Here is a 24,503-nt window from a genome sequence, read left to right on the forward strand (position 1 = left end):
ACATAGAAACTTCTATAAATTTACAAAGTTCAAAATTAAATAACTTTCAGGAATATATATACGGAGTCAAGTGGTTTACCAAAATGGACACCAACCAATATAATGTTGACACAGATTTTCTATCGAGGTAGCTTGTAAAATTAATTTGTCAACCTGTTCGGGAACGTCCAATGCACTGAATCTATGGAAATCATTACCTGTCAATTTATCAGTAATACGGCGTAAAACTAGCATAGCTCTGGCATTTCTAATTTCAGTTGCTTGATCTGCCTCCATTTTTGTTGCTTCTTCTACAGAAATAGTACCTTTTCTTAATAGTTCACTAGGATTTGTCAATGGTAGCTCAATACCAGTTCTTTCGGCTATAGTTTGTGCTGGTAAATCGAATCCCCAATGAATTAAGGGATCAAAAGCAAATGCTTCTAAAATGGCCATTAATGATTCCTTGTTATCCCTCAATACTCTCATAACCTTTTCACAGGTAATACGGAAGCCACCTTCAATACCACTAACTTCCATTGCACGGGTAAGCATTCTTGTTAACCTAAATGGAACCTTTTCTGGATATTTTTCTCTTAATATTGCAGCTTCAAAACAATCACCAAAATCAATGTGAACAACCTTACCAGTTATTCTATCTAGCATTAAATTACTTGGATGTCTATCCCCTAATCCCAAAATATAACCAACCATCGACATTACTGCCAAAGATCTAGTGTAGGTTGTTCTCCGCTCTAACCAGGATTCAGATGAACGACTTCTTAGCCATAACACTTTGTATAAATCTTGACCTCTCGTATTATCTAAGGCATAGGTAAACACTTCAACCTTTTCCAACAAGGTTAAATTGTCATAATCAGGCGCCATTTGAAGCATAACCCAATGTTCAATATTCAACGGTATCTTCTTAGCTTCTCTGTGTTCTCTGATTAACACGTGAAATGTATCACTTTTTGGAACCCACCCCAGTAGACCTGTTTTTGGAGATAAAGGAATAGCAGGAAATTGTTGTATATCCAAATGTCTTTGAAAGCATTCCGAATCGTTTTGCAGTAAGGTATTCACTAGGCCAAATAATTGCATAACCAATGAATCTTGTCGAATATCCTCATGCCCTTTCAATGCATATTGATAATCTTTACCATCGCTACCTTTAATTGAGATTTTACGTGGTCTTTGTTTTGAAGAAATCACTGAAAAGACCTCCTCAAAGTAGGCGATCCTGACAACAGGCTGACCAGCTGAATATGTTCCCGGTAAAGCCAATTCCAAATCATGAGCCATCAGAAGTTTAGGTGAAACATGTTGTAATTCTAATGTTTGCAATTGAGGTAATTGCTTGCTAATTTTGCGGAAAACATTATAATAAATATCCCATGCTTGATTTAAATTGCTAACATCTTTAGTGCGCTTGTAATTCATGACCCATTCATAGGCGTCGTTCAAGTCCCTACCGAAAATATTTTGGAAAGAAATTTCCCTTAAAGTTTCAGGACCACGTTTTAACATTTCATGCAAAGGTTCCAGTGTTGCAAACATTTTTTCCGTGTTATGCTCACCAAAAAATTGTCTACTAGCATCTTCTAACCCTTCATACCACAATTCATGCCATAATACTGCAACTCTAATAAGTTCATGACTTACTAGTTCAGCTTGATCCACCAAAACTGGACTATGGATTCTCATTTTTTCAATAATAGACAGTGCAGCTTTTTGTCTAGATACAGATTCTGACTTAATTGCCACAGTTAATGGATATACAAGAGCTTGTGGATGAGATTTTCCCAAATCTGATAGTAAAGATAATAAAGATCTACTAACCACTTGGTCAGGTTGATGAATACGAGAAATTAATTGTGGTAAAACTTCTAACCAGTTACCAATTTTTATCATGCTAAACCCCTCATGCATTGCTTGGGTTGCCTCTGGAATACCACCAAAGGTAAACCACAGAGTTAGTAATCTCAAAGTATCTTGTAGAGAACTGGATTCTGAAAGAGAAATAGAATGGAAAAACCCTTTAATCGCTGGAACAACATGTCTCTGAATGATTTCAGAGGGGTAGGCGTTACTATTTTCTGATTGAGCAGACGTAGCGCCCATTATGCCATTTTCGATACTAAAAATTCCATTTAATGAAGCATCGCATACTCCATTTGTCTTTTCTTTAGTTCTAGACGTTATCATAGAGATGACCTCAAAATTAGCTAGGGCCCAATTATGCCAAGCCTTATACCAAGTGTCATCAAAATGAGTGGCCAATAAGTAGGATCCCAAGATTGCATCAGGATTTTCTATTCTCCAACCAACTTGCAATGAAACTCTCCATTCACCTTGTTTCAAGAAACAACGCGCTAAAAGTTTAGTAAACTCTTCAACATGCTGTGGCGACATATTTGTTTTCTGTGGGACATTTTGTGCTATCATATTATTTGGGTCTAAACCTAAATCATGAGCCATGCGTGAAGTGAATCCAACTAAATGGAGTAGGGCTTCTCTATGAGATCCTGTAGCCCACAGGTATTTTAATTGTGCATAAACAACCGGTGGTGGAGCTCTTGCAGTATTTGGATGATCTGGATCTCCACCGTCTTCTAATAACGAATTTAATGCTTTTCTAGCCAATCCCATTCTACCTGATTTTCTACATAGATTTGCAAATTTAATCCAAATTTGCATATCTTGTTTTGGTTTCACCACTAATGATCTAACTCTTAGTACACGTTGCCATACATCGACATTCTTTTGACAGCCAAGTAATCTTTTATTCCATGTTTGCCTTATTAAAATACGTTCTTCAGAATTCTGAGGCAGTTTTTTGTATTTAATAATTTCTTCTAATTCTGCAATTATTTGAGTCCTAACAACAACGCTATAAGCTCTATTATAACTTTCGTTAATAAGGGCTGATATTTCTGTGACCAAAAGTTCACGAGCATTAAAAATATGCTTTCCTGCTTTTTCGAAATTATTTCTATGAATACATAAAACGGCATCAAAAAATTCTTTATCTGGGGATTGAGGCTTCATAACGTTTATATATTGTTCAATCTTATCCCATTGAGAAAGGCCCCATGCAGCACCTGCGGCAAGTGGGGCAATAAACTTCTTGATTTCTAATTTGGAGGAGTCCCATTTGCTGGCAGCAAGGTCACCTAAATTTTCCCATTCACCCAAAGCATGTAATGATCTCATCTTACCCATCATAACTTCTATAGAATCATCCCCAGCAAGTTCACGCTGGTTATATGCACTTAAAGCATCTTCCCAACGCTGCAATTTTTCGTACCAAGTTTCTTTCAATTGTAAATCATGGTGCTGTTGAGCATGCTTTAAAATTCCGATAGCAGCATCTGTTTGATGCAATTGATTATTTATACTAATCAATGACTCAATTGTACTTGTTGTAGAATCCTGCATAAATTCGACTTCCTTATAATGTAATGCTTTTGCATAAGCATGGCATCTCTGAGCATATTGGCCCAGTGTCTGGATTGGAATTGGCAATGTCTTATCATCATGTTCCATAAATTCCACTAAATTTAATAAGGTTTGATGAATTTCCGGAGGGTTTTGAGGTGACGATAAAGCTGCACATAACGACTGCACGAGGTCTTCTTGATTTTGTGTATAAAGTTCAGTCCAACAACTTGCGAATGAAGTATTAAATAGTTCCCTTGCTAGCGGGTAATAAAGTCCTGCCAATCCAGAGCAAGCTCTTAAGGCATGAGAGGGAGATTCTTTTAGTAGTTGTATGGACAAATGTCTTATCCATTCTTGCCAATCATCTTTAGTACGTTGTTGGCTACAGTCCCAAACATTTCTTAATAACGATTGGTTGACTGGCAACTTTGGTAAAGTTGTATCAGTCTCTGGGATATCTTTGTTTGGCGGCTCAAATTCTTTATCAAGAATAACATTGGATGGAAGACCTTCATTATTCAGTAACTGATTCACAAGTTGGTCGTAAATAGTGTGCTGAATTCTATTTCTTTCCAATGCTCTATTAATTACGGGAATAAAAACTGTAAAATCAGTATTTAATTGCAGTAAAAGTAAACTTAAAGTATTCATTATAGCCTTTGACACCTCTTTTTCTCCCGAATTCAAAATACGAACCATTGCTTGAACAATTCTTGATGACATTTCTGAAAGGTTTATGCTTTTTGCCATTTTACCCAGTGTTATAATAGCCATTTTTTTCAGATATGAAGGGGAATATTCAGCCAAACGAACTACAGTTGGAACAATTAAATGTGCGTAGTCCTCCAAATTTGAGTTGAATACTACTAGTGATTTTAATATTCTCAAAGAAACCGCCTTTTTGTTTGATTTGTCATCCTCTAAAACTGTTAAGAAAAAAGTTAACGTCATGGGAACAAATCTCTTAAATTCACCCTCTAGAGATTTTGAAATTGATTCGATCAACGATATTATTGTTAGCTGAAGTTTTAAAATGGGGAAAAATTCTTGAATAACCTGATAAATCTCATCTACATGTGGCCTGATATGCTGCTTAACAATAGTAACCAATGAACTTAATTGCTGAAAATAAAATTCTAATAATGAAGGAGGACAAGAGTGCATAACAGATATAATACCTGGAATAATTTGTTTCAAAAATGAAACACAGCGCAATCCTAAAGTCTGGAAAATATTCATAATTGCTTGAATTACTGAGGTATGATGCGAAGATAATGAAGAATCACGTAATATCTTCATTAGAGTATTAATAACTACAGTCGGGTAATATTCTTCATTTGATGGTGAAATACCTTGCATTAAAAGAGCAATATCGATTGATGGGGCATTTTGCTCCATTGAAAGTTTGGTGTTCGAGATAACTTCAACTTCCCTATGTTTGTAAGGATCTAAAGCACCCAAAATACCAATTAACCTAACGGTTTCCCTTCTAATATTTGGCGCACTTTCAGATTTCAGTATATTTATTAGAACTCCGAGAAGTTCAGGGTAATCAAGTAATGGGTCGATAACATAACCAGATGATGCAGCTAATTGACCTAGTGTCTTTAAAGCAGCGTCTCTTTTAAAAGAATTTGATTGGTCTTGAAAGGTATCAATAATTAATGGCATTAATTCTTTTAAGTGTTTCTTCATATCCTCACCACCAACTACTGATAATTCACCAATTGCCTTTAATGCAGTTGATGCAACAGCAGAAGAAGAACCTTTGGATTTTGGTAACAGTACGTCTAAAATTGGTTCAATATAGGGTTTAGTTACAGATTTACTGGAACTAATTAATGTGCACAATAATGTTGCACTTTCCTCCTTCTTTCGTGGCATATTAGAGTATTTTAATTGTGTTAATAATTCTAACAATGTTTTTCTTAATGCTGGTATAATATATGCAGGGTTAATAGATGTTAATCTACCGATTATCCTCATTGTTTCCATTTGGATAGTAAAAACTTCGTCATTCAAAATCATAAAAAGTAAACGAATATTATCTGGTTGTGCTAATTGTGGATCAAAACTTGAACTTAAATGTTGTAAAATTTCAAATCTAATTTCTGCTACAGGATCTGTTATTGCAACGGTCAATAATTTACTTAATACTTCTGATACGGAATTTAAAGCATTCCGAGATGTTTGTCTACAAATATCATCCTTTACAAATAGATCACAGGAAGTTAGCACAGCCAATTTTCTAACATTGGGATTTTCATGCTCAATATAAGACATAATAACAACCCTAACGAATTCGGTCAATGAATATTTATGATTAATGGATTGTAACATTCTTAATACTTGAATTAGAATTTGAGCATCATTGACATCATCATTTATTTCATCTGTTTTTCTTGAAATATTTTGGTTTCTCCAATTTCTTGCTCGTTCCATAGAGAATGGTTTAATTAGTACAGGAGATCCAGGCTGTTGAAACTTTTCACCAGATAATGATGTACATAAAAGGTCCAGCAATCTCGCGTTTATTGTTGGTTCCAGAGCTGGTATTTTTTCATTAATTATTAGTAAAGTTCTTTGCATATAATCTGACAGCGGACATGCCAACATATGATCTAATAAATCTTTATTTAAATGTTTTGCTAACGCAGGTCCTACAGCTGACGCTAATTTTCCAATACAATAAAATAATTCCCGTTCGTACAGTTTTCTATTTTTAAATTTAGTTTGTAAGCTTAGTCTAATATTTTCAAGTATCTGCTCCATGTATGGTACAATACTAGATCCAACTTCAAATGAGATATCACCAATTGAGACCAATATTGACGACTTATCAGCAAAATTAGTTGTGTTTTGGTTAATATTCTTTAACACTGAAAGATAATGAACCATTGATTGATCTAAGTATTTGGTAGTGAATAATTTTGAGTCAAATGAGGCTAACAATGGCAAAATAAGATATATTTCCTTACGAATGACGTCAAACTTGAAGTCTTTAAATTTCATGGTTGATTGATAGATCTCATCATATTTATTTTTAATATATGAACCTTCTTTTAATGATAGCAACTCTCTATACACTAGTAGAGTAGCATGTATCGATTCGTTTGTATTAAGGTTCAAACCGAAAACACAACCTTTAAAAAGGCTTTGAAACCATTGTTTTAATAATACTGTATCTCTATCTTTTAATATCGATAAACATTTCCCTAATGTTACTGCCCCATCCATTCTGATCATTAACTTAGTATCTCTTAAGGCTCGCCATATATTGTCCAAGATGGAGTTAACATAAGGGTATAATAAATAAGGTGAGTTGTTTGTTAAAGCAGTAATAATTAACAATGCAGCATGCTTTCTGTACTCCTGTTTCGAATTTGAAGAATTATTTTCATGAGAAGTTGTGAGCCATTCAATACAGGTTTTAACTTCAAATTCGACAAATTCTGAAGTCAAGGTCCCACCTGGGATTGCTAATTTACCCAAAGTATTTGCTGCAAGTCGCATTACTTCAATATCATTGGATGGAATTAATACTCTTAAATAATTGGCTAACCTAGAAGTTTGGTTTGGTAATTCCTCAGTATGCGAATAAAATTCAATTAGCGTGTCTACAGCTAGGATGCCACCAATTTTTTCACTTGAATCAGAGCCATGAATCAATTCAAAAATCTTATTATTAAGAATATTACTAAATCTTTGAAACTGCTCAATGGAGACTTCACGAGCCAAAGAAATTAAAGACGTTTTTAGTTCATAGGAAGCTGTGATGCGTTCTTGGGGTATCGGACTTCTTAACTTATCGAATATAATGTTAAATGTTGAGAAGGTATTATCTAATTCAGCCATACTTCTCTCAGTTTCTGCAAATACCTTTGAATCAGCTACACCGGTAGTTGTGGCTACCACTGCCGAAGTATCAGTTCCATTGGTACCAGAAACTCCAGACTGGCCAGAAACTGAGGTGATTCCATCGTCTCCTCGAGATTTTCCCGCTAATTTCTTTTTATGGCGATGTTGTTCAGCTTTTCTTCGAAGAGATAGCATTGCTTAGTATTGTGTATTGTTTCACTAATATATTGTTATGCTGATGCTTCTATTCTTAAAATACTATCACAGTTTTTTTACACTAGCAGTAAATCCGGGAATAAACACGCCAAGTTAACTTCCTGGATAGAAAATTCTAAGTTCTAAATTCTAAATTCTAAATGGTTATATAAGTTGCTCTAACTCAGAGTTACTCAGGAGGTTATTTCTCTAAAAACTTGAAAGAAGTAGATTGTTTTGTATAATCTAGCAATTTTAGTCTGGCTTTCTATAATTAAAGATGCTTGAAGGTTAAATGGTGAATTTTTAGAAGCGCGGGTAACTCGGTACGCCCCTTTTGCCAAATTTCATAAAAATATAGCAAAGACGAAACTTATATTTCAGACCTTTTTTCTGCATATTTATTGGAATAGCATTCAAAAAGGATTACTGGCTCCAAAGTTAGCATTGGCTGTACAATATCGATTCGTCACAGATCATTGAAACAATACCAATTTTTCGAAGTTTATTTGAAGAAAGGAACGAAATTAATTGAAATTTAACTCGAAAACTTGCATTGAAACTTTTGAAATAGGATCAATTCAAAAATTAAGATACTTATTCATTTACCTTATTAAAACTACTTTAAAGATTTTTACCAATCAATATAAAATATTTATCATTTAATCATGAATCTTAATCCCGCAGTTGTTATGGATAATGGTACCGGTTTAACTAAATTAGGTTTTGCCGGTAATGATTCCCCATCTTGGATCTTCCCAACTGCTATTGCTACTGCTTCACCATCAGGAAATAAGAAAACTGGCTCTTCAGCTACTTCTTCATCTGTATCAGGCTCTGGAACTAATGGTAGCAATGGTTCTAGCAACCCATACTTTGGTAATTCTACTTCAGCTACCAACTTTGGTGGTTTGACCGGGGGTAAGATGTTATTATCCAATAATTTAGCCGGTAAAAGAGGTACCGAAGATTTAGATTTTTATATTGGTAACGAAGCTTTGGTTGCTGCCCAATCTCCAAGCTATTCACTAAGTTATCCAATCAGACATGGTCAAGTCGAGAACTGGGACCACATGGAAAGGTTTTGGGAAAACTCCATCTTCAAATATTTAAGGACTGAGCCAGAAGATCATTACTTTCTACTGACTGAACCCCCATTAAATCCACCAGAAAATAGAGAGCAGGTTGCTGAAATTTTTTTTGAATCTTTTAATTGCGCAGGTCTTTATATTGCTGTCCAAGCGGTGCTAGCTTTAGCAGCTTCTTGGACTTCTTCAAAAGTTATAGATAGATCTTTGACAGGTACTGTTATCGATTCTGGTGATGGTGTAACTCATGTTATTCCGGTTGCAGAAGGTTATGTTATCGGGTCTGCCATTAAGAACATCCCAATTGCCGGTAGAGATATTACTGAATTTATTCAATCATTATTAAGAGAACGTGGCGAAGCTGATACATCTTTAAGAACTGCTGAGCGTATTAAACAAGAATATTGTTATGTTTGTCCTGATATCGTTAAAGAATTTAATAAGTTTGATAGACAACCTGAAAAGTTTGCACAATTTATTGTAGAATCACAAGAAAAGACAAAGCAGAAAGTCGTTGATGTTGGTTATGAAAGATTTTTGGCACCTGAAATTTTCTTCAATCCAGAAATTGCTTCATCAGACTACTTAACTCCATTGCCAACTGTTGTTGACCAAACAATTCAAGCATGTCCAATTGATGTCCGTAAAGGTTTATATAACAATATTGTATTGTCTGGTGGTTCTACAATGTTTAAAGATTTCAGTCGTCGTTTACAAAGAGATATGAAATCTATCGTTAATGCTAGAATTTCTCAAAATGAAAAAATGACAGGTGTTAAATCTTCTGGTGTTGATGTGCAAGTTATTTCCCATAGAAAACAAAGAAATGCAGTATGGTTTGGTGGTTCGCTATTGGCACAAACTGCTGAATTCAGAGGCTACTGCCACACAAAGAGAGATTATGAAGAAATTGGTCCGGAAATTGTCAGAAATTTCAGTCTTTTCAATGTTATGTAATGAATTGAATAAACTTAATTTCCTCTGTCAATCTGCTGTGTGAAGTACCACTTGTACAGATATTTGGCATATAAACGTTCCACTAATTTAACCTAAACTAATCATAGATCTATATATGCTTATTTATGATTGACCGTTAACCTATGTAGTAATATAGCACCATATAGGATCCAATTTACCAATCGGTTCCTTTTACTAACTTTAACAAAATTTCATTATTACAATACAACTAAAAGGCACTTCTAACTCATAAGGATCCTATTAAAAATGGATTTGCTATATCTAACTCGAAATGCCTCCGTTGTTATTTTTATAACGTATTAAAAATTATTACTAAATATACAAATTTATTGAAGTGTTTTTTTCTATATAATAATTAATTTAAATATATCAAAAAACTGTCATTAACTAAAATAACCTTTTTGCTGATGTGTATGAAAGATGATATGACTAGAATTGAGAATGAATTGAAAATATGGAAAGATATACATTAATATCGAGAAGGATAAATGGTGAGTAAAGCCAACAGAGATATTCAACTTGCCCGTTAGTATGCATCTTTACCACTAATAATTACATTGTCGATCTTTAATATCATTCTACACAATTGAGTAGCTAATAATATCTGTTGTTTCTTACCAATAAATGGGTCTACAACAAATAACTCTTTCATGTTATTCGACCCTTTACCTAGACAATCAACCCCAAAAACTGAAGTGTGCTCCTTGATTTGCTTACTCTTTAAAGTTGTTAGAGTTTCGATTGGATCTAACCCTGAGTTTTCAGCTAGAGTCATTGGAATAGTATCCAATGCCTGAGCAAAGGCTCGGAAAGCATATTGGTCAATGCCCTTCTGTCTATCGGCTTCTTCAGAAACTGCAATGGACATAGTAACCTCTGCAGCACCACCACCGTAAACAACACGAGAATCTTTAACTAAATTACGAACAACACATAAGGAGTCATGCAAAGCACGCTTAGCTTCATCTACTATCATTTTATTTGAGCCTCTAATGAAACATGTAACAGTTTTTGAATTAGTAGCTCCTTGTTCAACAACTAGCATGCGGTCTCTAGTAGTACCAAATTCTACTTCATAAACTCTTTTACAGGTACCTAGTTTTTCCTTTGATAAATCTTGGAATCTTGGAACTATACGGCCTTCAGTAGCAATGGCAATTAATTCTAACTCTTGGCCACCAACCCACCTAACGGCCGGTAACTTATTTTGTAATAATAAATGATTAGCTTCATCATCAAACCCCCATTGACAAATAACAACATCTGCGCCAGAATCCTTGACATATTGAATCATTTCTTTGAATTTATCCTGTTCATAATTTTGTAATTTTTGGTATTCTTCAACAGATGAAATATCTAACTTATGCTTAGTTTTTGGTTTTGGTGGTTCAAATGGGCAAGTTAAAATAGCAACTTTAACGCCAGTTTCACCCTCCTTTGGTAAAACTTGTTTTGGCATTTGTGGATGTGAGAAATCTTTATCAATTATGACACCATTAATCAGACTACTTTCTTCTAAAGAGCCACCAACACGACCTTCTAATTTGATTAAATCGAATTGTACATCTTTTCTTTCTTCATCCATAACAGCAGTAACAGCATCAACGGCCATATTTGCAAATTTATCATGAGTTTTAGAAACGATTTTAGAACCTAATGAGGTCTTTGCTGCTTTAAATAGATACTCATGGAATTCTGATTTGTTTAATGCAACATCATCAGTCGAACCTTCTAATTTACGAATAGCAACTTTGGCAGCTTCATCAAAACCATTAGCAATCTTAATTGGGTGAATACCTTTTTCAATTAATTCTAGAGCTTGGTCTAATAAAGCACTTGCCAAGACTACCACACCAGTAGTACCATCACCAATCTCATCATCTTGAGATTTAGATAACTGGACTAGAAGCTTTGCGACTTCATTTTCTAATTCCATTTGTGATAAAATTGTAGCACCATCATTAGTGATCGTAATTTCACCATCTGGAGAGATTAAGATTTTATCTAAACCACGTGGCCCCAAGGATGTTTTAATAATAGAGGCAACCGATCTGGCAGCTAAAATATGTGACTTTTTGGCTTCTAAACCATGTTGTCTTTGTTTATTGCCTTGATCTCTAACAATAATAAAAGGTCTACCCATTTCATCTTGGGCAACAATTGCATTGGACAAATCAGGCATATCCATCGTTCTTGGTTGAGCCATTTTGTCTATTGTTCTTCTTCAGTAGTCTATTTAATGATGGATTTAATGAGAATCACCACTCTTTAAAATTGGAACAATGGATTTTCAATCTACTTTTTTTTTTTATTTTTTCATATCATTAAGCTCAAATGTCAAATTCTAAATTTCAACTTGTTTGCCACCTCTAATTTTTACGCGCTAAGCTGTGACAGCGACGGAAATGAATGTCGCTAAATTAGAGTTAATATCAGTAAGAAGCAGCTTGATACTGAACTCATGTGCTACCTTGAGGATTAACCTTTCGCTTTAAAATTTCAGGAGGCAATTAATTTATAAGTTTTTCTCAAAATAAAACTAAGATTCTGAGTCCAATTTAATTTATAATGCATTTTACACAATGTAAAGCTTCTTAAAGTAACATGTATTGCGTCACTTAATTACTTAGTAATTTGTTGTTAAAGATAAAGCGCATAAAATAAGATTATATATAAAGATACATATGATCATTTTGATAGAAAAGAGTTTAAATACAGCCGAATGTGAAGGTTATTGTTGTTGAAATGGAGGGTAAAAAGAAATATGAAATGAAATGCATAACAAAGCTATATCTCGTATCTTTTTATATAATAAGTGTGGAAGTCTCAATGTAGTAAACAGATACGAATATTTGGGTAGTCCTTAATTATTGGTCCTAAATTTGTAGCCGCATCCTGTACACGTGTAAAATACTGTAGCACCTTCATCTGCAGATCTTAATTGCAATGTATGATATTGCATTTCCTCATTGCCACACTTCGGACATTTTTCTTTAATGGTAGCACCTTCTTTTAATTCATCTTTTTTCAAGGAAGTCTTGACGACAGATCTTTTAGATCTTAAAGTGGATGGAAAAGCATCGTCAGATGTAGAAGTAATAACTTTTAAGTTTTTGTATTTAGATTTTGGGTATTTGGCTTGGCATTGGGAACATTCGATCTCTGATCCCATAGTAGTACTGGCATTGTCCAGTAAGTTACCACAATCTAGGCAGAAAATTAAAGAACCAACAACTGACATTTAACGTTATGATATAATATTAATGTAAATGTTTTTCTTATTCAGAATAGTTGAATAATATATTGTTTAACATGTTGTTAGAAACGTAAATTTCTTTAATAATACCAGTAATTTTTTTTTTTTTTTCTAAAAAAGCGATGAGTTCAATTTTTTCTGGATTTTTTTCATAAAATTCCATCATCCGTCGAAAGTGACTAAAGAATTTTAATGGTAGAGTGTAACATAATTATAATATTAAATATAGTATCAAGATAGACTATTCTACCAACCATATCTCTTCTTTGATTCAAACTTATTCTTAGAAATACGTTTATTTCTTAATTGCAAAGCCTCTTGGTTACGCTTTGCGTTTCTAACTAAAGAACTTAATTGATTTTTTGGATCATATACTTCCGATATTGATAATGGTTCTTGACTTATTTTTTTAGGTGGTTTTGTTTTGGTATTTTTAGTTTTCTGTACTTTTAGTTCTTTTATTGATTCTTGCTTTGTAGAATGTTGGATATTTCCAGCCTCGTCTCTCTTATTGGCATCTTTTAAAGCGATAGGTTTGAATAGAAATGTTGGGTTTGTATTTAGTCTTTTAGGTGTAAAGCAAAATTCTTCCAGATCTATATCTTTCCTATTATAACCTTCGTCAAATATCATCGTTGATAGATTAAATATTACTTTTCTCTTTGTATATTGAATTTTGGGCTTAATATAAATCACGGAACCTGGAATTGAAATATTGAAAAACCCAATAAAAACAATTGTAAGAAAAGAGCAACGTAGATTTTATAAGATCCCATATATAAAATAAAAAAATATAAATAAATACAAATTAAAATATATAAGTAAATGTAACAAATAAGATAGAATTTCAAAATAGTGTGTATTTGAATGGAAGGGAAAGCGATGGAGGGCATTATTACAGAAATGGTAACTTTTTATTTTTTTAATTCTTCCATCTTAATAATAAGATATAGATATATATTTTTAATCCATAAAAAATATTATTAGTTGTGAGAGCAGGACGTTAGGAAATAAAGTAATTGAGTTAAATGTGAAAACAATTCAAAATAACTATGATTTTTGCTTGTTGTTGTTGTTTTTAAATGCATAACAAAAATTAATGGGGCCATTGGAAGGAGTATTAAGAAATAAAAATTGTAGTGTAAAATAATATAAAAATATAATATGCAAAGGTAATATCAAATAACAAATGAGACAAAATGTTTTTAATTTTTCTCCTCTTCAGTCGAAGTTTGAGAGTCATTATTATTGTCAGATTTATTTTGTTCATCATTGTTTTTGGTTTCAGTGTCAGTATTTTGTTGTTGTTTTTGTTCTTCTTCCTTCTTCTTCTTTTCTTCTTCTTCCTTCTTTTTCTTTTCTTCTTCTTCTTTCTTTTTCTTATCTTCTTCTTCCTTCTTTTTCTTATCTTCCTCTTCTTTCTTTTTCTTTTCTTCTTCTTCTTTCTTTTTATCTGCTTCTTCTTCTTCTAATTCTCTAAGCTGTTGTTCATGTAATATTGGATCAGCTTTGAATAATTCAGATTCTTTACCTCTAATATTATGGTATAAATTCAAACCAGCAGAATTCAAATCTAAAATAAGCTCATCGGTATAATAATCTCTAACTCTGAAAAATTCAGAAGTTTGATTTTCTAAACTTTCTGTCATATTATAAATCATGGCTAATTTTTCTTGTGAAACAATTTCTTTAATCTTGGAAACAGTATCATTCGATAAATCAGAGACGAAATCTCTCCATACTCTTCTTTCATAAGTGTACATGTAAGGATCTTTACCTGGAGAATTCAATCTTGGACCTATTTCTGTTCTTAATTTATGTAATAAATCTAATTTAGTATCAATATCAGTGGTATTATCATATTCGATTTCGATTTCTTTAACTCTGAATGCAGTAGCATTAAATGCAGTGAAAAGTGTTGCAAAAAGATCTTCATGATTAATCTTTAACATATTTTTATACAAAAGTTTAACATCTGTTGTGTTTAAAGAGTCTAACGGAGATTCTGATTTCTCTAAGTTTGGATACCATTCATTTAAATTAGCACATTTTCTTAAGATATCAAATAATAACCAACTTCTAAATTCAGGAGAATATACCATGTTTTTAAAAGTCAAATAACCATATCTAGAAGGAACACCATATTCATTTTTCAACAATTTAATATACTTAACAGGTAAAAGCGTAGTAACACCATGGAATTTGGAAGTTTTCAAAGGATTAATTGAATCAAAAGTGACGAAATGATTATTACGACAATTATAAAGGTTTAATTTCGCATTAACAGCATATCTTTCAAAAACGTTTAAATTTTTTTCAGGAGAATCCTTTTGTTTAATTTCATCTTCCTTTTTAATCATATCTTTGACAGCTTTTTTTTCGCCACGATCATAATCATTTGGATGATCATCTACATATTTCATCAATTCTGTTAAATTCATTGATGCAACACCTGATTTAGGTTTTGGTTCAATAAATTCTTTTGTTAGTTCTTTAATATCTAAACCTTTAATATTTTTATCGTAATATTTTTTAAATTTTTTATTCAATGGGGCAGAAGATGCTGTTAAACCTGTTAAATCGATATATAAACCCGAGTCAATATCGATGAATCTACCATCGATATTATTTCTACCGTTACCGTTAATTCTTGTGGTTAAAGAACTTGAAATATCAACGATATATCTACCATTACCTTCTCTTGGATCTTCCAAGATTAATGATTGATTGAAATATCTTGCCAAATGATGTAAATGAGCCAAAGGTAATTGTAAATCGAAATCATTATCCCATGGGAAACTTAATCCGTTATATAGATAACCATATGCAGTACCATGAGCAGGCCATGAAATAATACCTGCAGCCTTTGTGAATTTTTGCCAAGTTCTAATCATTGCATTTAGACGGATTGTATATTCTTGAGGGTCTTCAATCAAAGCACCATTGAAAAATCTCTTATCACGATGCCAACCTAACCCATGGAAGGATTTAACATTGGAGGCCTCTAAGAAGAACTTAGGGGCCCAAGGATCTGGGGTATTGACTGATCTTTCTAATGATAACATGTAGGAATAATCATGTGGATTCAAATTATCTTTATTTTGAGATAATTCTTCTAAAACTTTTGGAGCATCGAAGAAGAAATATTCAGGTTTCAACTCTAAGAAATCTTGATCGTAAGCGTCGTATACACCTTCTGGCATTCTTAGATGTAATTTATCTGCGATTGTTGAGTTGATGAATTTTTCAAATGCATCAGTATGATTGAAGATGATATCATAATCTTGTAAATTTTTGGAATTGATTTCAGTATAAGAGGAATCCCATTCAAGAGAATCCTGTTCACTAGGTAATCTTCTTTGAACATAATCACGTAACATATTAGATTGAACCATATTGTTAGTTCTTGATTGTTGTAAATCGATTCTATAAGCTTTCATATCAGAATTTAAGATAGTGACAGAGATTGGATGTGGTTGATGAGATAAGATATAATTTCTTGCCTGTAACTGGTAAACTTCTGGTCTGACTTTATCATATAATTGAAAGATTTTTAGATTTGTTTGGAACTTAGGTTGATCTGTTTCATTATAAACTTTGCAATGATTATCCATAGCACCAAAAACATGAGCTTCGGAATGCTTTCTATTTGATTTGTACCATAATTCTTCATTATATTTATTACGGTCAGCCAGGAACAAAGGTTCGTTCAATTCTAATTCTAATTCTTGTAACTTTTCCATTTCAAAGGCATTTTCGAAAAGGAAAGGACATACTAACGAAGTATTTTGTAAAGAAATCAATTTGTTCAATTCATGGAAATCAGCCCAATCATACCATGAAAACGGTAAGATGATATCGAACTGAGAGGAGGATTCCATGAAGGAAGATTCTGGTAATGATGTTAAATGATCTAAATAGACAGACCAAGATAATCTTGGATCGGAATCGTAGAAATACAAATCATCGATCGAGTTAAGTTTTTCACCTTTATGGGGGCCTAGAGATACAGTTAACAAATCCTTTTGTAAATGATACGAATCAATCCAATTTGGATCAGTAGAATATTTGAATTTCGAGTAAATCTTCTTGGCCTCTTGGAATATAGCAGGATCTAAACCAGGAATACTCGAGGATTCGTCTAACGAATTTGTATTTGAGTTTAAAAGATTATATTGTTGTTGGAAAGTGGAAGACAACTCTTGCAAATTAATCTGAGGCGAGAGTTCATCGACCTTATTAGCCACATTGGACAAAATATCGGAATAGGTCTGAGGTAAGATATTGTCCTTTGTGTTTTTATAATGCAAATAACGTATCAAATAAATGAACGATTGAATGACAATAAGATAAAGAATCAGTTTCCTGATGATCTTTTTGTTAAAAGGCAACAGAAGCAATCTAGAAAATCTTCTGATAGAGAGAGCCATGGTTGGGTTCTAAAGATATTCTATAATTTTTATTTGCTTTAAGTTATGAAATGGAGGTCTGTTACTATAATGATTATTAGTACTATTTTTATTATAGGAGCTGAATGAAAGAGGAATGGAAAATAATGAAAATAAAAAAAAAAAGAGAGTTTAAATGGGAAATGCAGCAACACTCCACATTGTGATTTTAAATAGAGAGGCCTCGACCAGATCCTGGGAAAAAAAGGAACGAAGCGAGCCTGGCATTGGGACAGATCTGGATGGAATGTCTGTACTAGTCAATGCTAAGCTGACCTAGTTTGTCCCAGTCTGTGCTAGTCTGTACTAGTTAGTATGTTAGTATGTATTGTTTGTTTGTTTGTTTGCGCTTGTGAAAAGAAGAAAGCTGTGTATGAAAAGAAAGTGCAGTTTGGGCAAATTGTACAGAAACAGTTGACGTTGAAAAATTTTTCAGCCGGTGGAGAAAATGTCTCGAAGAGGGAAAGTGCCGTTTCAGGACACTGGGCTTGGCGGCGCGTCAATCAAAAAATCGACGCGTCGGTTCGATTAAAATGGATATTTTTGAGTGGTAGTTTAAGTAAAGACGTATAACTTGAGGAAGAAGCTGAGCTTGATCAAGGTACTAATCTGGGTGAATATTTAATACGTGCCTTGGTAATACTTATCCAGGATGTGTTCTCGAGGGTGCAATATTTGTTTGTGGAAGTGATGCTTGTGCAGACAATACACGCGATACTGTCATGACTATACGCTTTGCTATGCCTGGCTGGGAGCTGGAAGCTGGGGCCAACAGAGGTGCCACGCGACACAGCATGAGCGCGGTTATCTACATAGACGCTACACATTATACAATATTGATATATAAGGAGGAGAGCTAAGCCTTCTCTAGTTTGGCATTCTTTTCCAGACTCTCGTCAGCATCGCCATCTACGTCGACTTCTCCGGAGCCTTGATCCACCTCGGGGTTTGGTTCACCTTTGAGTATTCTTATCTGTTCTCTTAAGTATTTAATATCTTTGTAAGCCTTACCCAATTCATCTGTTAGTTTTTCGTTCTGACTACTTAATTGAGAAGTATGTTGTTCACTCAACAATTTCTGAAGCGTCCATTTCTCGATATTGTCATTTTCGGTCTCTTTTAATTTAGATATATACTCGGCAGCTCTTGCCAAGATAGCAGCTTTGGAGGATTCACGTACCGGTAGAAGCGAACTTAGACGGTTGATGGCTTGATTAATATTCTCACGTCTACGTCTTTCCACTTCTTTATGAGAATCTTTCCGTTGCTGTTTCCATTCAGCAGAGCCAGTGGCCATGGTTGGTTTACGGCCACGTCTTAGATTCAGAGTGCCGCTGCCATTATTCATGGTGACCCCATTACCGCCGCTGTTTACCATGTTGGACATGTTCCCGTTATTTTCACCCATATTACCATTTTCATTCGATGAAGAACCGGCAGGTGTATTAGTATCGTCTTCAGGGAGATGCTGAGATATAGAAAGATCACTTCTATCTGGATCTTCATCTCTCTTGGCAGATTTAGTATTATTGGAATCGGAAAGTGTAGATTTAGACTCGTTCTCCTTAAGTTCATCGCCATTGGGCCCATTTTCCAAGTCCCGGCTATGATCTGCACTATTATTGTCGTCATCATGATTACGGATCGAATCCATTTGTTTCTGTAATTCTCTGGCTTGTTCTTCTTCTTCACGTCTACGGGAAGCTTCTTCTTCATCCTCTTCTTCATCCTCCTCTTCATCGTCGTCACCCCCCTTCACATTTCTGAGATTCATTAATTCATCAGGTAGATTATGTTCCTCTTCATCTTCGTCGTCATCATCATCAACAACAACATCTTCAATACCATTACCATGTCCATGTTGGCTTAGCATAGCACCATAAGATGCAGCAGCCGCAGCAACCTCAGCGGCTGCGCGGTCATGCTCATCTTCATCATCTTCGTCTCTACCGATATCAGAATCACCAGTTTCTTGAAGCAATGCTTCATCGATATTACCTTCATCTTCCAGATTATCATCTGCATTACCATTGGCGTCTCGACTTTCACTAGCCTCTTGATCACGTTTAGCTCTTTTCAAAGCCATCATGTTAGCTTCGACATCTACACTATCACTAGTGTTGTCATGTTCTTGATCTTGATCTTGATCATTTAAATCTTCAATTGAACGTTTCTTATCCATTTGTATTTGCAATTAACAATTAAAATATAAATTAAAAAATATAAATATTAATAATAAAAAAAAATTATTGTTATTATTATTATTACTATTATAATAGGTTTAAATTTTTTTCCCTTTACTGGTGTGGTGGTGTAACCTTTTACTTTTCTGAGCGTTTGCAGTAAACGTGACATACACGTGGAATCCATCATATGTAAGAATTTCAATTTTTCGACCCAGTATTTATACTTTTCGGCTCGGTTTACTTTCCTACGGCTTCCCTTTGTTTATTGCGAGAAAAACAAAGCTGCCCGTTTTCCAAATCACGCGATTTTACACGGCCAGCCACGTGGCTGCCCCGAGTTCAATCACCATTTCCCTTCGAAATTCGAAATTTGTAGAGAGCAAACGTGACACCGGACTTATACTTCTTGATTAATTAAAAGTGATTATTTCTGTATTTATCATTGGTTGTTTATAGAATATAGATTACGTATGTGCCCAACTCTTGTCATATTCTCAAGGCAGTATCAGCTGTCGGAGAAAGTCCAGTAGGGGAAGAGAGAGGTGGCATCTCCATGCCCCCCCTTACATGCCTCGTGAACTGAACAATGGAGTGTTACTTAACGATACACTGGGGCTACTGTAGCTTTGAACAGTTCCCATGTGGTTGTGTACCACGCGCTTCTTCTTCTTCTTTGTGCTGTTGAGTCCGCTAGAGTTGCTCTTGATGCTGCCTCCGCGGTTAAGAGTTGCGTTGGTGTTCATACGTGTTTTAGCAGTGTTGAAGCTGGTGGTAGTATTACTTTCAAACGAAGTTACGCTTGGTCTGGATGTTAAATTTTGTGATGATATCACTTTAGTGGCCGCTGAAGGGATACATAAGCCTAAATTTGCATCTACAGTGGCTGTTACTGTTTCTGCCTTCTTTTCGTTTTCTTTGGCGTCAACGGATGCATCTGTTGTAGTTTCTTTAGTATCTTTCAAAGTATCTTTTACATCCTCCGTAGTGCCAGTTGCATTCTCTGTAATGTCCTTTGTATCTTGCATAGTATCTTTCATAGTGTCTTGTGTATCTTGCATAGTATTTTGTATAATATCTTTTGTATCCTTCATAGAGTCTTGTATAGTATCTTGCATAGTGTCTTTTGTCATTTCTTGGACTTCACCTTGAGCGTCTTCGTCCAAAGTGAATAGGCCAGAATCCATAGTGGTATTACCAAAATCTCTTTCTTCCTTCTCATGATCCGTTTTTTCTGTAACATCAGTATCTTTAATATTTGGACGAGTTCCACGAATACCTGATGAACTGTTTATTGATTCATTTACAGATTGTTCATCTGATTTACCAGATTGTAACGACTTATTACTTTGTGTAGAAGCATTACTTTGAGTGGATTTGGAAACAACATCCAACATTGATTTCAATTTAGGTCTTACTGGATGATTTAAATCATCATTTTCCACATGAAGACCACTTTTAATTAAAGACTCTACACTTCCATCAGCTTGAGTTGATTTTCTAATCTCTGGAAATTTAATCGATATTTCATCATCTAAATGAACACATGTTTCAATGGCATCAAACCATGGATCTTCAAACAATTGATCCATAGTATATCTTGTTTTTGGATTTGGATCCATCAATCTCCAAGTCACTCTTGTAGCATCAGAATCGCCTCTAAAATTTCTTGCTATTGGATATTCACTACCTGGACCTGGTTTATAATTACCTGCTTCTTTGAAATTCTTATTAGAATATCGCATAAAATCTTCATAACAACTAATGAAGTTTCTATAGCGATTGTCTTTATCACAAGATTCGAAAAATGGAATTATGTTATTAACCATTGTGATTAAAATAATCCCCAGTGCATACATATCAAGACCTCTTGGTTTATAAGGAACTTGCAATTCTTGGTTATATTGTTTCTTGGAATCATAATACATAACTTCAGGAGGTGCATAAGGTGGTGAGCCAATCATTCCCTGGCATGTCTTTTCATTTGAAGTAAGATCATCTGGAGATTCATGGAAATAATCGGAAATACCGAAATCAGTTAATTTACAAACACCCTGTGGAGTCATTAATACATTTTCAGGCTTTAAATCACGATGTGCAATGCCTTGTTGATGACAAAACCTAACACCTTGGGCTATTTGTTTAAATAAACAATATTTTTCACTTAATGATACATTCTTCCAACCTGATCTTTCAATCAATTGGAAAAGATCGCCGCAACATAATTCCATTATAAAACCCCAACCACGAGTACTATATGTAGCACTTGGTAATTTTAATAAATAATAAGTATTTGCAATATGAATGTTATGACTTAACCTTTTAGCTATGATAAATTCTTTAGAGCAACGTGAATAAAATTTCTCTGGAGTTTCATTGTAAATCAAATTTAATTTTTTTAAGGCATATAAATCTTTTTTCTTATATGCTGATCTTACTACTTGTACCACAGAGGATCCACCTTCACCTAATTGTTTCTTATCGTCATCAAATAAAAAATTATCAAATAATTGAATAGATGATTGTTTTAATTCATCAGGTAAGAAATCGTTTGGGTTTTTTACCGGTGTAGGTAAAGTGCGAACATTGGAGTTCCCATCGTGTAAATAGTAACTAAAGTCCTTTGTGGAATTGTTTGTTGAAGAAGAAAGTGAATATTGTTTCATAGTAGAATTGATCCCATATGGATTATATACCAAAGGAGGATCACTGTGAAGACTTGTGGCAGTACTATATGGTTTTTTATTGAAATTAGGTATCGAGTTGATCGGATGATGATTAGAATTACTCTTTATAGATAGTGTCCTCTTGGCAGAATGTAATTGTGAAGAAGTACGCGACGTTGGATTAGAGATAGGTGAAGCTGGTGTTACATGGTTGTTGTAGGTTGTATTGGCACTTGGAGGTGTGGTTATAGGTGTGCCCAAGGGTTTTTTCTTCGACTGTGATCTCTTACCCAATGAAAAGAAATCAGTCGTGCTTTTGGAAGTTAAGAGTATCTTAGAACCTATTTTCCTCAACGATCTTGCCGAAGAGGGTGATGGTGAAGGTGATGGTGAATGGTCTTTATCTTTCGGTAGAATCATGGCTATTCTAGTTAAGGTTATGATAAGGGTATTTTCGATATTACTCTATCTATTTTTTTTGCTTTCTTTTGCTTTTTTTATTATAAATATGTAACACTTTATTGGATGAATAGTCTTGATTTATTTAACCTTCAATGCACTTGGCCTTGTATATAAGTATCGTGAAGAGAGTATTCAACACAGAGGTGAGAAATACTCATAAGCAAGACGAATTGAACTCAGATAAGATAAGAATTACATGCCACCAGTTCGATAAACACTGTATGAGTTTTTAGATCTTGGCAAGAAAAAACACTCCAATTCGGTCTACCACGTTCTGTCTTTGGTAAGCAAGTAGTGCTCACTCACTCAGTCTCGTAGACTTTGACAAAACAGCAAACACATCTTCAATTTTTCATGACCTCTGCAGCGTTTTTCAGTGTGCTTCGAGTGTCGTTGGTATAAGGAAGAAATGATTGTTTCTGGTACCCAATTGAACCAATTGGACCCAGTGAAAAATTTGACAAAAATCGACAAAACGGGTCGAATGAGTCCGATGAGCTTTAAGCCGGCGGCTGGTGACACAGACAAGCCGAACCTGTTCGGGCCCGATCGGAATGGCGGCCGACGGGGTTAAAGCCGTCTAGGGACAACAGGTGCCTTTCAAAGACGTAATGGCATTGTGAGGCACGTGCACGTGTGAGTGTAGACCATTTCTGGTAGGGTTTGCTTCGTGTTGCTGTGAGTATTTAGCAATTATGTGGGGTGAACGTGGGCAAAAATATTTTTAAATGGCTTAAAGCTAGTGTAGAGACAGCGTAGAACAATTGTACAACCAATCTAGAGCCAAACGTAAAGAGATATTGTACGCATGATAAAAGGAAGGAGACAAGAAGGACCCAAGATCTGTGGGTTGCAATGCTAAACTTTATACATGCTTGCCTTACCTTTGCTTACATCGAGATAACAAAGAGGCAGGGTGAGTTTGCTTCTGTTTATTTGATAGCAGGCAATCCACGGATTCCAATGTTTATTAATGGTTTGTTATGCGTTAATTAGGCTCGATACCAATCTTAGTAGTCTTCACTATGTAAATTATGTAACAGAGATAAAAATACTTAATAGGTCAATCGGTATAATGACGATTTATATATGTTTTGCAGTTGTTTTCGAGTATAAAAATATTATGTGCAGAGATGCCTTCAATATCGTCATGTGAAACCTAGGAGTTTCAGTTGCGGAATTTTTACCGGTATGTGACACGTGTCCAACCGATTAGTTGGTATAACTTGATATCTACTACAAGGTATTGATTGGTCTTTGTAGTATATATTCACTAATGGAAATAGAAGGAGAGCCAATAAATTATATATAAACATTCTTTGAAGTTACTAAGCAATCAGGGACCTATACCGGAATTTTTATAGGATTATCTAGAAAACTGGTAATATAAGCTCACATAACACTCGATTTCTTTCTACTAGGCTCAGTAATCTCTTGGTAGGTTAAGGTACTTCTTGAGAGGTATACGACGACTCATTTTGTAATCCTCCATTAGTGGGAAGTTAGCATGGAAAAGTTATTTGTAATAAATTTTATGAATTGTTTGTGAATCATACTTTACATATTTACTAATAACTCTCGAGAAAAAATTGAGTAAATAATGATAGATTGACAAATAAACCTTAATTAATTTCTATTACTTTTTACCAGAATTACATTTAACAAATTTTGGAAAGTTTATCAAAAAGACAGAATATTTTTCGTATTTAAGAAATCATCGTCGTTATTAGTTGTATTTGTTGAAAATGAATGTTAATAAATATAATAGGTCTTTATGCGTAAACAAGTAATAATTACTAGTTTAGGAATAATAGAAGAGTATGATGTACAAATAATAATACTAATAAAATCCCAATTAGGTAATTCATGTTTAATAAGATTAACTATTAAAGTAATTAGTGTGTCATAATATTATATATCTAATTATAATTATCATGATACACTAA

General features: G+C 34.2%; 8 protein-coding genes across 8 annotated transcripts; 1 reads left to right on the forward strand and 7 right to left on the reverse strand.

The window, feature by feature from the left end:
- Positions 1 to 75: 75 nt before the first annotated feature.
- Positions 76 to 7,476, reverse strand: TBLA0D03670 (phosphatidylinositol kinase family protein; the record flags this gene model as incomplete). The annotated part of the gene is made up of 1 exon (XM_004180337.1): positions 76 to 7,476. The coding sequence occupies one exon, from the start codon at positions 7,474 to 7,476 to the stop codon at positions 76 to 78; it is 7,401 nt and encodes a 2,466-aa protein (XP_004180385.1).
- A 668-nt stretch (positions 7,477 to 8,144) lies between these two features.
- ARP3 (actin-related protein 3) lies at positions 8,145 to 9,521 on the forward strand (the record flags this gene model as incomplete). The annotated part of the gene is made up of 1 exon (XM_004180338.1): positions 8,145 to 9,521. One exon carries the CDS (start codon positions 8,145 to 8,147, stop codon positions 9,519 to 9,521), a length of 1,377 nt encoding a protein of 458 aa, XP_004180386.1.
- A 547-nt stretch (positions 9,522 to 10,068) lies between these two features.
- CCT5 (chaperonin-containing T-complex subunit CCT5) lies at positions 10,069 to 11,748 on the reverse strand (the record flags this gene model as incomplete). The annotated part of the gene is made up of 1 exon (XM_004180339.1): positions 10,069 to 11,748. One exon carries the CDS (start codon positions 11,746 to 11,748, stop codon positions 10,069 to 10,071), a length of 1,680 nt encoding a protein of 559 aa, XP_004180387.1.
- Positions 11,749 to 12,405: 657 nt separating this feature from the next.
- Positions 12,406 to 12,783, reverse strand: RPA12 (DNA-directed RNA polymerase I core subunit RPA12; the record flags this gene model as incomplete). Its single annotated transcript, XM_004180340.1, has 1 exon — positions 12,406 to 12,783. The coding sequence occupies one exon, from the start codon at positions 12,781 to 12,783 to the stop codon at positions 12,406 to 12,408; it is 378 nt and encodes a 125-aa protein (XP_004180388.1).
- Positions 12,784 to 13,044: 261 nt separating this feature from the next.
- On the reverse strand, positions 13,045 to 13,431 carry TBLA0D03710 (uncharacterized protein; the record flags this gene model as incomplete). The annotated part of the gene is made up of 1 exon (XM_004180341.1): positions 13,045 to 13,431. One exon carries the CDS (start codon positions 13,429 to 13,431, stop codon positions 13,045 to 13,047), a length of 387 nt encoding a protein of 128 aa, XP_004180389.1.
- Positions 13,432 to 14,003: 572 nt separating this feature from the next.
- Positions 14,004 to 17,228, reverse strand: TBLA0D03720 (LicD family protein; the record flags this gene model as incomplete). Its single annotated transcript, XM_004180342.1, has 1 exon — positions 14,004 to 17,228. One exon carries the CDS (start codon positions 17,226 to 17,228, stop codon positions 14,004 to 14,006), a length of 3,225 nt encoding a protein of 1,074 aa, XP_004180390.1.
- Positions 17,229 to 18,102: 874 nt separating this feature from the next.
- CBF1 (Cbf1p) lies at positions 18,103 to 19,428 on the reverse strand (the record flags this gene model as incomplete). The annotated part of the gene is made up of 1 exon (XM_004180343.1): positions 18,103 to 19,428. One exon carries the CDS (start codon positions 19,426 to 19,428, stop codon positions 18,103 to 18,105), a length of 1,326 nt encoding a protein of 441 aa, XP_004180391.1.
- A 567-nt stretch (positions 19,429 to 19,995) lies between these two features.
- Positions 19,996 to 22,515, reverse strand: TBLA0D03740 (uncharacterized protein; the record flags this gene model as incomplete). Its single annotated transcript, XM_004180344.1, has 1 exon — positions 19,996 to 22,515. One exon carries the CDS (start codon positions 22,513 to 22,515, stop codon positions 19,996 to 19,998), a length of 2,520 nt encoding a protein of 839 aa, XP_004180392.1.
- Positions 22,516 to 24,503: the final 1,988 nt, after the last annotated feature.

The sequence above is a fragment of the Henningerozyma blattae genome, chromosome 4 (genome assembly GCF_000315915.1).
Source record: "Henningerozyma blattae CBS 6284 chromosome 4, complete genome".
Classification (NCBI taxonomy): domain Eukaryota; kingdom Fungi; phylum Ascomycota; class Saccharomycetes; order Saccharomycetales; family Saccharomycetaceae; genus Henningerozyma; species Henningerozyma blattae.